General features: G+C 42.4%; 1 protein-coding gene across 1 annotated transcript; it reads right to left on the minus strand.

The window, feature by feature from the left end:
• Positions 1 to 425: 425 nt before the first annotated feature.
• Positions 426 to 10,410, minus strand: AMBN (ameloblastin). The gene is given in 8 exon segments (XM_038403702.1): positions 426 to 466; positions 469 to 603; positions 1,397 to 1,685; positions 2,195 to 2,214; positions 3,920 to 3,951; positions 4,819 to 5,057; positions 6,792 to 6,920; positions 10,357 to 10,410. Coding segments are annotated over 8 exon segments (939 nt in total).
• Positions 10,411 to 15,311: the final 4,901 nt, after the last annotated feature.

Genomic DNA, 15,311 nt, shown 5'->3' on the forward strand with positions numbered 1-15,311 from the left:
GAGCTGGGGACTGGGTTACACACACTCACAATTTTACTGAAACAGTTTGTGGTTCTGAATGCCTTTCCATTCTCTAAAGTCAGGGGTTTAATGAATAATAATGATTATCAGATGCCGTGTCGGTTTTATACACATGAGCACTCCCCTAGCACCTGAAATTGTACTGATATAAAGAAAAAAAACTGAAAGTAATGAACAGCAGAATTTAGTGTATTAACCATTAACCTGTTTAGGTAGGTGATTTTTTTCCAACTAAGATTAAAAAGCAAAAGGTTGCACCAGCATTTCCATTGCTGTCTACATTGATTAGCATATTTAATGCTCTGTTCCTCACTCCATAGAAGCAGATTGTAGATCTTTTTGCCAGTGCATCAGGTATAGCAAATACATGAATACTACAGAAGTAGTGTGTTTCTTCAATACACTCAGGGCTCTTGGAAATGCCAGGCATCTTGTATGAACTGTTGGCCTCATTCCCTGCCTCGAGTGTATGTTGGGCATCAGGGGGCACGGTAGGATCCACAGCAGCTCCTTGCCGGACATCTAGAGGCAGCGTGCTCTCGCCACCAAAGCGTATGAAACTATCAGAGAGCGTTTGAGTTACTTCATATATTCATAGAGTCATAGATACTAAGGTCAGAAGGGACCATTCTGATCATCTAGTCCGACCTCCTGCACAGCGCAGGCCACAGAATCTCACCCACCCCCTCCTATGAAAAACCTCACCCATGTCTGAGCTATTGAAGTCCTTAAATCATGGTTTAAAGACTTCAAGGAGCAGAGAAGCCTCCCTCAAGTCAACCATGCCCCATGCTACAGAGGAAGGCGAAAAACCTCCAGGGCCTCTCCAATCTGCCCTGGAGGAAAATTCCTTCCCGACCCCAAATATGGCGATCAGCTAAACCCTGAGCATATGGGCAAGATTCACCAGCCACATATTACAGAAAATTCTTTCCTGGGTAACTCAGATCCCATCCATCTAATATCCCATCTCAGGGGATTTGGCCTATTTACCCTGAATATTTAAAGATCAATTACTTACCAAAATCCCATTATCCCATCATACCATCTCCTCCATAAATTTATCAAGTAGAATCTTAAAACCAGATAGATCTTGTGCCCCCACTGCTTCCCTTGGAAGGCTATTCCAAAACTTCACTCCTCTGATGGTTAAAAACCTTCGTCTGATTTCAAGTCTAAACTTCCTAGTGGCTAGTTTATACCCATTTGTTCTTGTGTCCACATTGGTGCTGAGCTGAAATAATTCCTCTCCCTCTCCTGTATTTATCCCTCTGATATGTTTATAGAGAGCAATCATATCTCCCCTCAACCTTCAGGGGTGGCAGCAGCTGGAGTAGCCCCGAAGATCCTCTGCTCTGAGCTGCAGGTTCACCACCTGGGCTTGGCAAATTGTTGTTGCTTTCTTGGCCCACTGGGGTCCCCTCTGGAAGGATGACAGCAGTTCCAGGACCTGACAGATTAACTCCAGGAAGTGGGGAGACTCCTTGGGGAACCAAGCTGAACCCTCCTTGGACTGCTGATTTGAGCGCTGTGGCTGGTGAATCATCCTCAACAGTAAAATCTCCCTGCAGGGCTGGGTTTTGTGGCATCCCCCCAGATCCAGTGCCCATGCCTATAAAACCAGGAGCCATGGCCCCATAGGCAGGCCTGCCTTCTCCACCTCTCTGAAAAACCCATGTTGTTCCACCACATTCCCATCATCATGGTTAGTCAGACTTGCTCCAGAGGTGCGGAAAGGAGCTCGACTTGGACAAAAGCCTCAATATCTGTGGTTTTCATGCAATTGATGAAAGCTGCTGGCTTGATAGCCCTCTAATCACAGAGCAGGCAGAAGGAATAGAATATAGGAAAATAGGAATAGCTTTCTCACGCAGCCACATGGATATCTATCTATCTATCTATCTATCTGTCTTCTGTCTACTAAGTCTTCACACTTGTTAATGAAAGAAAATGTTTCTATGGCTTTTTCATTAAGGTATGGGAAAGGAGTATTTTCCATCTTCCTATACTCCTAATCAGATCTGTTTATGTATTTTTGCTCCATTTTTCTTTTAAAAAAACCAACAACCCCAAACTACTACTTTTGCTATTGAAGGACATTAAAATTCTATTCAGGGTTTTCAGGTCATCATATCTGTTTTGTACAGGGGTGAAAGTAACTTAAGGGACTTACCGGTATGCCGGGCCGGGGTCCTGAACAGAGGGGTGGGGCCGCAACTGGAAGGGGTAAGGCCTCAACCAGAAGAGGCAGGGCCCTTTAAATCACCACCGGAATCCCACAGTAGCAGTAGCTGTGGTGGTGGTCGGGAGCCCTGGGTCTCTGGCAGTGATTTAAAGGGCCAGGGGCAGCAGCCGGAGCCCAGGGCCCTTTTAAATTGCTGGTCTGGGGAAGCTGCCCCCTGCCGATAGGGTCGGCTGTGTACCGGCTCTTGCCGGTACAACGCACCAGACCATAAGGGCTTACTTTCACCTCTGGTTTTGTCATTGATGGGACACCAGAGCCCAGATCATCAATGGTATTTAGGTGCCTAAATTCCCTTTGAAATCATTGTGAGATCAACCTTTGAGGATCTGGGCCTTAAAGCCTGATTGGCATTTACACTAAGGCCCCTTTACACTGCTCAGGTGTGTAAAGTGGCTGTCAATGACATATAAATTGTAATAATATAAGTTGTGTAAAGTTTGAAGTAAGTCCTGTATTTACAGTCTCTGGCAGAGCAAGCTTTTTGGCACAAGGATCATAGAGCTTTTGCTTAACACTGGATTAAAAAGACAGGTGGGAAAATGTGTAACTCTTCCCCCGAAATACTCATAAATACATCTTCAACATCCCAGAAAATCTGGGAGGCCTGTGGTGTTCGATCTGCTAAGAGATCAGAAACTATAATGGTAATGGAGATGAGTTCTTTATTATAAAGTTTGGAGGAAGAGTGTGGTGTCTATTAGTGGCAATAGATTTACCAACGCGAACCCGTTTTTATCGCATTTCTTCTGAGCTTGTGATGCCAAGTCTAACAGGAGGACCCTACAGGAAACATATCAAAGCCTGGATCAATCTAGGCAAGTGCACATAGTACTCTGCTGTTGTTAAAAACTTTGGCTGAGATTTTCAAATCTGCGTAAGGGAGTTGACTGCCCAGTTGCCATTACATTTTAGGGGGAATTGGGGACCCAGATCCCTTTAATGGCTTTGAAAATCTCAGCCTTTCATTTATATGTGTTTCAACTGTAATAGTTCAATTAATATTTTTCTTGGATTGAGGAAAAAAAGAGAGAAACCTACTCCTTGGTTTGCTATATAGGGCGCATAATACAGCCCAGGGTAAAGCTAGACATAAAAGAAAGTAATCATTTAAAAAAAGTTGTCTGCTTTAAGAAAAAAATATTAAAATCAGACAGCTGTACAAGAGCAAAGAATGAATTGTGGGGTGCCAATAGGAAGAAACTTCTTGGTGGTTGTTCTATCGGGTCTTGCTGAGCTACTTGATCTATAATTGGGTACATTTAGAAATGAAAAAAGGGAAACAATATGCAGTGCAACACAAGACAAAATGGTAGATAACATAATTGCTCTGATAAATGCAAGAAAGATACACAAAGAATGATGAATATATCTTAGATACCTTAGTAACAAACAAACAAACATTCGGACTCTTGTAGCAAACAGAAGGGGATTTATGTCCCACATTGAAAATGGATATTTTGCACATGCTCTTTTGAATTTCTGTTTTGCTGTTAGAGATATAGTACAGAAAGAGGCAGATCTCCAGTTGGTCATAGCTCCCCAAACAGCAGCATGGCAATTTACACCAGTTAAGGATCTGCCTGTAAGTCTTTGGTACATAAATAATCATGTTCTGGTTAATAGGCAAGATATAAAATAAATATCTATATTTACGGCCTGATCCAGTATACTCTAGTGCTGGTAACAGCAATATAATGATACGAAAATTGCACAATAAACAAAACAGACCTTAAATGCTACGAGCTAATAAGGATTGAACTAAGCTGACCAAGGCAATGAAAAAGAAGAAAGGTTTCACTATACATTACACCAGCCAAATAAGTTTGGCTTGGCTAGAGATCCTCTGCCTATAGGAATAGGAGTTTTGCTACCTGACCTTCCTCCACACTATGAGCTTCTGTCATCTTGTATTCCTTTATTCCCTGAAATAAGGTGATAACGGCATTTCCAGAATTATATCCTGGGAAGAGATCAGCCTGTGCTGTGATGTCATTATCAGAAGTTCTGTCCTCTGGAAGCAAAAACCTCTGACTTTTGGAGAAACAGGAATTTCAGTCTGGCCCTTCTTCAATTTACAGGCTGTCACCTGAGCTGGTGTAAGTCAGTATGGTCTATAAAAGTCAATGGAGCCACACTGATGTTCTGTGGCTGAGAATCCAGTCCTGTTACGGTTATAGACACACATATTTTTCCCAAAGTTGAGTGACTGTAAAGTGTTTTTATTATGCTATGTAGAAGGGGACTGGCACCTTTGTATCAGGTTACACCAATGGATTCCTCCAGTCCCCCCATTTACCCTTCATGCCCAACCTGCCTACTTCACCTCTCCCAACATAGGCACATAACAAGTAGCCTGATTTTCAGTGGTGCTGAGTCTCCAACTGCTCCCCGTACAGTTGGAAATAAATATTAACTGGTTTCATTTTATGTAGGTACATCCAAATTATTAAATACTGTACAGGCCTTATCCAAAGCCTACTGAAGTCAATGGAAAGACTCCTGTTGACTTCAATAGGCTTTGGATCAGGGAGTAGATGCAGATGGAAATGGCCTGTTGTTGTCTGCTAGCTAGAACCAGCTGTTCTTGGACTCCTGGCAGTTCTCCTAGCTGCAGCGATGGCTGTCCCTGCCGGACATGGTTGGTGCACTTCATTCTGTGGCCTTGCCTTGCAGGCATCTGAGTTGGTTGTGGGAAAAGATTTTGTGCTTGTAATCGAGGTTGTTGCAGTTGAAGAGCCGTCTGCTGTGATAGCAGAGGTGGAGGGTGCACGGGCAAGGCATATTCATAGTACTGCAGAGAGATGGAAGGAGGCGTAGCCATGTTGGGAAGGACGAGGGAGTGTTAATAAATTATGTCACAGACGGAGCATTCTTCTAAATCAAGAGCATCATTAAAGAAACAGCATGGCGTCAGCATATGAAAAAATGAGAGCTCTGCAATGCTGCCTGGAGTGGTCATGTCGAGAATTCTTCCAAGGTCGTTAATTGCATTTCTCAATGTTTATAGCTGTGGTCCTCAGCTTCTCCATACTGTGATCCTTTATGACAACAGACTACAATGTTGGGCCTCTCTTGCTATAGAGTTCAGGATCCCACTCTCAACTAGCCATGGAGAAAAGGTGTGGTCACATGCCCACAGATGGACAATCTATGGTTTATAGCATTGAATTGTGCTACACTTAATCTGTATTAGAGTAATTACTCTAATCCCTATTCCCATGCATCACTTTAAAGTCTTGGTCCTGCTTCAGCACAGGGGATTGGACTAGGTGGCCTGTCAAGATCCCTTCCAGAGTTTATGTGATAACACACTGTCTGTCAAATAATGTGACAGAACGTAATCACTGTTTTCTACAATCTTAGATTCACATTTATATATGAGTAGGGTTGGAAGGATTAGACTTTTATCAGTAAATGTCGATTTCATTTACACAGGATAAAATAGATATTTCCATAGATGATAATTGGTATTTACAGATAGGCAAAGTAAGAAAAATGCTACTTGAGAACTTTAATTAGAGTTTGATTTAAGGATACTTACACTGTATGTGTTGATGTGATGGTGGCAATTTGTGTTTCAATGGTTATAAAGCTTTAACTTTTTGAGTCTCACATCTACAGTCATTAAATAATTATCTGATCCTCCATTGTCTCTCCTCCCCACACAGACAATTTCCCACAACTGTGCGAATCTAAATGGCTTAAAATAAACATAGATATCATGCACCAAAATTATTTTAAAAAATCGAATTCGGCCAAGCCTATATATAAGATAAATTGTGAACACATAATGGCAGAGTCAGAACTGTGTGTTCAGCCCCCAGTTTCCCATTTCCTGTTTTGGACTGTTTAATTCTGCATCCTTAACACTGAATTCACGTCATGTTTTACAATTACATTGAAAAGAAAAATCCTTATTTCTCTATAAAAAGTCTTATCCATCTGAGGTATTTCTGTGCCTCCGCATTACCATAGTATCTGAGCACCTCACAATCTTTAATGAATTTATCCTCACAACACCCCTCTAAGGCAGGGCAGTGCTATTATCCCTATTGTACAGATGGGAAACTGAGGCACAGAGCAGCTAAGTGACTTGGCCAAGGTCATTTAGGGAATTGAACCAGAGTGCCCTGAGTCCGAGAATAGGGACTGGACTAACCACTAACTCTAGCCACTGTATATTCCTTCCCCTCCAGTATCTTCTGGATCTTTCAAAGGTGTTTGGTGTCCAATTCAAAGGGATTTGGTCACCTAACTCCCTTAGGCATTTTTTGAAGATCCCAACTATCCTTGTTAAAATGTGCCTTCATAGTATGCTTCCTGTGGGTGACTTAATGACATTCATCAGAACATAGCGCACCTTTAGTCCCTTATGTGAGCTACCATGCCTCCGTGAGTGACTCATTTTGGATGCTTCAAAGTAAGGCACAAACCCATAATGCATCTAACCTTTCTGAGCCATGGTTGAGTCAATGAGTGCAGTTTCTAGAGTCCTGACCAGATGGCAATGGCATGAAGAGCTCACCTGTTGGGTCTCATGTGGTCTTCGTTGCAACCACAGAGATGAAGAGGGTGGTGTCAGGAGCCCATGCAGCCAAAATTAATTAAATGGTTCACCATAGTTGTACCAAGTATACTCAGGGAATAGCGAAAGCTGAGGATTTATTTTCTATAGTATTATGCTCATTTCTAACACTAACAGATCTATTTAAGAAGCAATGCTCAGCACCATGTTATGATTCCCCTCGACTAGAACTTGATGGAGTTCAGGTTGCAAATATGTATCAATAATTTAAGGATCAGGAAACGTAAGAAAAAGAAGAAGTTTTTAAGAAACAAGGATTTGAAAGCCAGGAAATGTTCAGTAAAAGTAAAAATGTTGAAAAATATAGCGGAAAGTTATTGTGATTGAAATAACCTTAACTCTTCCCAGTGTCACTTCCATCCTCTACCCTTTTCCCAAATACACGAGGATCCTGGTGCTTGCACCTGGAATATCTTCTACATTGAAAATAAATGATTCACCCCATTGCACAGGGCACACTAATATCAGTCACATCTATCCACACAACCACAGCTGCCTCTTTGGGCAAGACAGAAGAATGTTCATTTTAACTCTTCTACTTCACATTAATCCAAAGACATATCCAATCCTATCCCCTTTTCCTACATCCCTCAGAGCTAGAACTGGAAATTGTACAACCATTTTAATCTTTTAAGACTCACAATGATGTTCCTTTGGCTGCAACGGTCTTAAATATTGAATACACTCATGATGCAGCTCCCTAGTCTTTACTATGTAAGCTGGGGGCAACGTGTAGAATTTGTCTGCAGATTTCCTACAGCCCATATGAAATCTTCCAAAGCATATCAGATTTAAGATGTCAGGCTGCTGATGGTACTTGCCACAGACATAGAGTAGATGCAGAGTGGCAGCGATATAGGGCAATAAGTTTGTCCTGTTTTCCTAAAATTTGGTCAAATCACTATTTTACAATCTGCAGACACACCCACATCATATACTCCAGTTCATGAACTTAAAAAACTCCTTAAAACTGGTTGGGTTGCTTGTCCCTGTGATGTGGTATATGCTCCTGACTCTAGCCTTGCAAGAGCTGAGTTAGGCGAGGTGTGCCCAATCAGCTAATTAGGCTTCAAGCAGGGGAGCTTTAGGCTGGAGGCAGCTAATTAGAGAGAACCTCACCTGTGAAGGACAGGCAGGGCTTCTACCAAAGACAGGAAAGTGGAAGCAGAGGAGGTGGCTGGGGAAGGCTGCAGTCCCTCCCTGAGAAGAGGGAGTGAAGATATTGGGAAGTCCAGAGGCTTGGGGAGGGCTAGTATGGAAGCAGCTGGGCAAGGTGCAGGGAACAGACCTTGGCTGCCATGGAGAGGGTTCCTGGGCCGGGACCTGGAGAAGAGGGTGGGCCCGGGTCCCCCTGCCGGTCACTGCAGCAGTGGCACTGTGATGGAGAAGGCTGCCTGAGAGCAGGGACCTTGTTGCACCCCTGCCCCAGAAGGGGAACTACGATAGTGGCCTAGCTGGAGGGCTGAGTCACAGAGAGGGCACCTGTGGCTCCTGAGAGCAAGAGAGCAGCTTCAGAGGAGAAACTGAGGCGTGTTGACCTGAGAGAGCGAATCTCCAGAACCACCTGGAGATGGCACCATCCAGCAGTAAGCAGAGCGACCCATCACAGTCTCCACAACTCCTGTTGGAAGGCTGCTCTGGCACCTCACTCTTCTGACGGTTAGATGGCTCATCACCGTCCAGATCTCCCAATGGCAGGAGAGTTGTACAGATGGAATAAGACCAGAATATACTTTGTGTTAAAACTTTATTTGAAAGTGTTTGTGATTTGAATTTTGAAAATCCTGAACTTTATTTAGGACCAAACTCAGCAGAGCATGTAAGCATGTGCTTAACTTCAGTCACTTCCCTTTGACTTCAGTGAGCAGACTCACTGACTTCCATGCGGCTGCTCATGGATTTAAAATTAAGCGCATGTTTTGCTGGATTGTGGGGGGGGTGTCTTAATAATTCTATTTGTGAATTATTTGCAGAATTTCTTCTCTGAGTGAACAATGAAAACACTTCAGTGAGTCATTAAAAGAGCACTGAATTTATCATATAAATTATTCAGTTAGTAGTTGATCTGTTCTAAACTTAATGTGACATTAATGAAGAGGTTACATGGAAAGCTCCCTTGTAGCCCATGTTGATGTTTCCTTTCATGACTGAATAAGGGCAGATCTATATTAGCCACATCACCAAGACGTGTGCTTGGACAGCAGGAAACTCTGGCAGTGAAAAGCATTTTTGTGGACACTGAACTCTTGGGGTTGCTTATCGTTCACCCAGCCACAGCTCACCTAAATTGGCATAGTCCCATCCAAGGGTCTTATTAAAAATTCTCATGAGCATGCCTACAACAATGGGAATGCATATACCTCAAGGCTGAACCTAGCAGTTCTATGTTTCCAGCCTGCTGAGAGTACAACTACAAACTAATAGAAGAGCTATATTAAAGCCTTCCTGCATAGATTACATGTTCCTCACCTAGGCTTGGGAAGGCGTTAGACACACACACATAGATGAATATATTAGGGAGAAATCCAATTTATTTTGCAATTAGGATTAATCCTATGAATTTACATAGTGGCAAGATTAATAACTTTAATCTTAGCCAGGGCTATGATATGAATTGTCCCGGAGATCGCAGGTTCCATGACTTTAACAGATCTCCACAGCTTCAGCCCCGGGTGGTGGGTCTCGGGCTTTAGCCCCAGGCCTGGGAGCTCCGGCTTCAGCTTCACCCCCACCATGTCATACCCTGACTGTGTACGTTTTTAGCATAGCTGTTCCATGAATGTTGCCTAATTTAACTATGACAAAATCGTATCTATAGCCATGGCTCTTACCACATCCGAACTAAATGCAAAGCAAATTTCCTTGGCTTGGTTTTCCTTCATCAAGACCATAAGCACCCAATAAGCCCTCCCTAATATCAAACTTATTATCCTGCTGGCTGTGAAAGAATGGAGAGATTGCTATTCTTATGTCTATTGTCTGATGCTCAGGAAGCATTTGACATTATCCAGGTGGAGGCCAGATAAGTAGGTATGTCTGTATTGTTGACTCTATTGTGTATCATCAGACCTACTGATGACTGAGAATGAGAAGTCCTTAGAGGAGTACAGGAGGCTCTCTTCACTTAGCTGGGTAGCAGCTAAGCTCTTATTCAACAGCCATCATTTGTTGCTGGGGAAGATTTATGAAGGAAGTTCGGTCAAGGCAGCACTGCTGTCATTTGGGTCCTGGGTTGTTGAAAATGCCCCTGAACCACTGTGGTGAACCACCTGGTAGCTCCAACTGAGAACAATAGGAGCTTCGGGATGCTGAGCACTTCTGAAAATCTGGTCCTAGATGTTGATCATAGACAGCTGTTATCTTGTCAGTATAATCCCAGCTGTACAACTTGTGCGGCATAATCACACCGAATACCATGCATGGAATCCAAAGAGAATGACAAATTGTTTTTTTGATATCTTATGCTAATGAACAACTTATAGTTTGATAGACAGATATGACTTACTGGCAGAGCAAAACCTGTGACTAGGAGGCATATAATCAGCCTCCAGTCATTCATATTTCAGAGATCTATCTGAAACAGAAATACATTGGGAGAATTGCTGATTAGTTTTAGCTCCTGGAAATGAAATAGTGTGCAGTGAATCAACAACATATTCAATATGAGTGCCATATTCCTTGAAAATCCTCTTCATTTCCAATCACTGAAATTCTGTGGAGTGCTGAAATACACTGTAAGATTACAGGCTGTAATGCATCCTTTATGGGAACGCAGGTATAATTTGGTTTATACTGAAACACTCAAGGGAACATACAGTAAAACATGAAATTTCAGTGTTTGCTGACTGATAATAAAATGTGCCTATGTGCTGTTTACAGAATTATTTTTATCACTAATATTCTACTCTGCTTTTTTTGTCTTCAAACATTTAAGCATCATGGAAGGTACAGATTAATCCAATTATCGCTACAGATTTTCACAGTAAGGAGACTATCTAAGTAAACCAGAGCTCTATCTACACTCTTGGTGATCGTTTTCCTATGTCCCTTCAAAATGAAGGCTCTGATTTTTTTTGTTTACTCTATCTGGTGAACAGTACTGGTGAACAGTAGACATGCAGTCCCACAAATTTTAATTCCCCAAAGGACTGGTGATCACTGATGTTATGTCCCAAGCTGAGGGAAAATTTGCTGACCGCAGAAGCCAGTTTGGGCAGCTTAGTGCACTAAGTGAAAACAGTAGCCCTAATGAATCAACATCCAACCATGTCTACACTAGGTCAGTAAAATGAACGTTAACATCACTGATGAATGTTACGTGAACTGCTCTTCCAGAATCTGGTGATGGAAGTAGAGCAAGCTTCACGAGATAAAGACTTCATGTTTTGTTGCAGAACACAGGGGTTTTCAATGATATTGAAAGGCAGTTAATGTAAAGCAGATGAAAAGCAATACTTCTTTACAACACCTAACTAGCCTGTGAACTCTCAGCCATAAGAGATCTCTGAGCTTTAAAAGGATTCTTTTATAAAAGATGAAACATTTCTAAGGCTACTGAGAACATCCCCAGTTGTGAGGATGCCAGTTGTTTTTAGAAGGGAGACAAACCCTTATGCATCCAATCTCTAAAGCCTGGAAAGAAATGTCCCCGGTGGTTATTCCATTATTTTCCACTGTGGAGCTTCTTGCAGCTCTCTGAAGCAGCTCATGCTGGCCACTGTCCGAGACAAGATGCCATGTCATCTGGTCTGGCGGTTCCCCCGTTCATATGCTGCACTTAGTTTTCTTATCCGCACATATTCTTAAATAAAGTGATTATTTACCATGTCCTCAGAGCCTTGCACAGCTCTCTAGAACCCAACCAAGAAACACAAAGTCAGAATTAGCAAAAATTGGGATTAAGGCATAGACATTTTCTGTTCACCTTTAAAAGATGTGAAAATCTTAATAGGTCCACTAAGTGAGATGCAATGGATTCTTCCTTTTGACCATATGGGCCAGAAAGACATTCAGAATTAAAATGGGAATCTTAGGGCAAGCTAGGAATACATTAGAAAAATTGCACTGGTTTAACTACATCAGTTTGAAATTGATCTTGTTAAATCAATGCAACTCCCTAGTGCTGCTGCACTTAAACTGTTTAAATCAGTTTAACTTAATTCTGTGACTTTCCTGCAAATGTTATATCAATTACAACAAGAGATAAAACAGTTTAATGGCATCTACATTAGAGGTTTGTACTGGTTTAACGTGATTGACTTTGAAATCAATATAGTTAAATGGGTGCAATTTTTCTAGCAGATAAGCCCTTTATGGCATCAGAAGATTTAGTTAGCCCTGAATTCTCTCTTCTCAGTAGCCTTGGAACTGATAAGGAACTTACTGGTATTATCCATTATCTGTCTTTAGGAGAAAGCTGAACTGCTGCAGTATTGCATATTTAAACTAGAGTTGGGCAAGCAGCCAGAAAAGTGATCTACTAATGACAATTTCTCAGTTCATCTCTGACTTGTTCCTTTCATGCTCCTCTTGGTTTACTCAGCTACCTACATCTCCATGAAGCAGGTTTTTGTCAGTATAAACACTTGGATTGGTTGATGTTTGTGAAAATACATGTATTCTCATGCAAACAAGGTTATCTGATGAATATGGGTGTTCACTGGGTGCTCTGCCAGAAGTGCTGTGTGTGGTGCATTCTCACACACAAGTTCAGAGATTGTTGGGACCTGAATGTCACAGGAAAGGTCATTTGATCTTTATCCTAGAAATCATGCTACTTTGCCCATTCTCATGATGCCTGTTTCTTGGATGGGAACTTTCAAGCATACATTGTAAAGAACTAGAAATGATGGTTATGGACATAAAGCACACACTCTCAATTTCAATAGCACAAACAACTGGAAACCCTGATGAATGACAAGAATATTCTATATTATGGGACATAACGCATCCTCCTTACCTGTGGCCCCATTTGTGCTACTATAATTGGAAACATCTGCATAAAAATAGATTAATAATTAAATTGAGGTTGTTGAGCCAAATTCAGTTAAATCTGTACAAGACTAAGACTGGAGAGACGGACTGGGTAGACAAAGCACTTCACATTCATTTAGCCACATGGCTGCAATGTATTTGACTAAGGAATATGAAAAGTATTTCATTGACTCAGTAAAAACATTTGAACATATGTGGACTTTTAGGGCATCACAATATTTTGATTATATAAAAAACAATGATAAACTGTATTAGAGAAAAAACATGTGGCTGAAATTTTGATCTCTCTCTCTCAGTATTCCTGCCCCACCAACAAAAATCATTATTGGGGAGACAAGGAAACAGAATCCCTTGACTTTTAAAGTGCTCTTTAGTGCTGAGTTAATAATTGATTTAATTGTTGTTTTGGTTTGGTTTTTTTTCCAGGGACAAACCGAAAAGTCTATTAAAAAAATTCAGTTTGGTTTGAACCAAAACTGATTTTTTTTTCTGAAACAAAAGAAGAAAATTTTGCTTAGGTCTAAACAATTTTTTTCAGTGTTTCATTATATCAGAGCAGGGGGAGAGAGAAGTGTTTACCTTTTTAATATAAATATAATTAAATTGCAAAATAAAGCATCATTTCAAAATGAAAAGTCAAACTAGTCATTTCAAAAGGAACCATTTCAAATTCCTAAAAAAAAAAAAAAATTTCAGCCAAAACTATTGGCTGAATTTGTTCTGAATTTGCAAATAGTTTTGGTGGCCTGAAAAAATCATTGACCAGTGAATTTACTATTCGCTGGGGAAAAAATTGCCTAGCTCTAGGGTTGCCAACTTTCTAATCGCACAAAACGGAACACCCTAGCCACACCCCTTCCCCTAGGCCCCGCCCCCACTCACTGCATTCCCTGTCACTCGGTGGCTCACTTTCACTGGGCTAGGATAGGGGGTTAGGGTGCAGGAGGAGGTGAGGACTCTAAGTGGGGGTGCCAGCTCTGGGGTGGGGCAAGGGATAAGAGGTTTGGGGTGCAGGAGAAGGCTCCAGGCTGGGGGGTGGGGTGAGGGATTTGGAGTGTGGAAGGGGGCTGCAGGTTGAAGCAGGGGATTGGAGTACGGGGGGGGTATGGGCTCTGGGCTGGGGGTGGGACTAGGAATGCGGGGTTTGGGGTGTAGGAGGGGGCTCAGGGCTAGGACAGGGGCTCAGGGTTGGGCCAATGGGAGTGTGGAGCTGGGTGCTTGGGGCAGGGGCAGCACATAGAGCCCAGTGGGTACACCCCCTCGCTGCCTAGGAGCCGGGCCTGCTGGCCGCTTCCTGGGTGCAGCGCAGTGCCAGGACAGGTAGGGACTAGCCTGCCTTAGACCCCACAGGAGTGCTGACCGGACTTTTAACGGCTGACTGGAGCCGCCAGGGTCCCTTTTTGACAGGGCTTTCCAGTCAAAAAATGGATGCCTGGCAACCCTACCCCGCTCTAGTGCCAGGTGGATTTTCACTGCAACACTTAGCTCATGCATGCCTAGGAGGCTTAGCGGGCCAGGCTAGCAGCAGTACTCTTACTCCTGGGGCTGGCTGTTCTCAAGATCTTCTGTACACAGTCAGCAGCCAGGAGGGCTGTTAGCACAGTCTGACTGTGATTATAGACCTGAGCATGAGCAATACACAGAGATGCCTTTGTGAAGGTGTCAGGGAAATTGTGGCTGAACTTACTGATTGTTGTGGCAGCAGCTACTGTTGCACATTCACCCCATTTCCTGCTATCGGCGGTGCCTGTCACTGGCACCATTCCTGTTGCAGCCATAAGCTACATGATGGGGAAAGAGATGCTTCTAACTGTTAGAAGCAACCTCATGCAGAAGTGAAGAAACACATGCTACACAAAGTAGAAATTTGTTTAAATTCCAGCTAAAAATCCAACCGGATTCCTAGAGTTTTAATCCCAGACCCAGAAATTACAGGTTGAAAAAACATGTTATCTCATTCACCCCTGCTAGTACACAAATGAGAGGCTTGCAATCTGAAAGACTAGGCCAGTTACCGTTACCCGTCTGTAGAACACACACACCCTTTTACATGCCGAACATTGCATAATTATTTGTCTTGCTCATCATACACTGGAACTGGAGCAGTATCGCTGCTATTAACTGAACCTTTTGCAATAAATGAGTGAACATTAAAATAAAAAAATTGACTGCAAGTGGGAAAAAAAAACTCATCTTTGAATTTTTATGTTACATGCTTTCTTCCTAAAATTAAGCTAGTGCCATCCACACTTCCTGAGTCCATAAGGAATACAAGCAGTAATTAAAGACACATTTCATTAGTCTGCAGCTATCGATATTTTGAACAAACGTTATATTGACAGACTTCCACCTGGCCCGTAGCCGAGGAAGGTTGGTCTGGGGCTGGGGTGGATGGATGACAGTGTCATGTAGTGGATAGGATGCGACTCAGGAGACCTGGGTACCATACTCAGCATGACATTGGCC

Source organism: Dermochelys coriacea, chromosome 5, assembly GCF_009764565.3.
Source record: "Dermochelys coriacea isolate rDerCor1 chromosome 5, rDerCor1.pri.v4, whole genome shotgun sequence".
Lineage (NCBI taxonomy): Eukaryota > Metazoa > Chordata > Testudines > Dermochelyidae > Dermochelys > Dermochelys coriacea.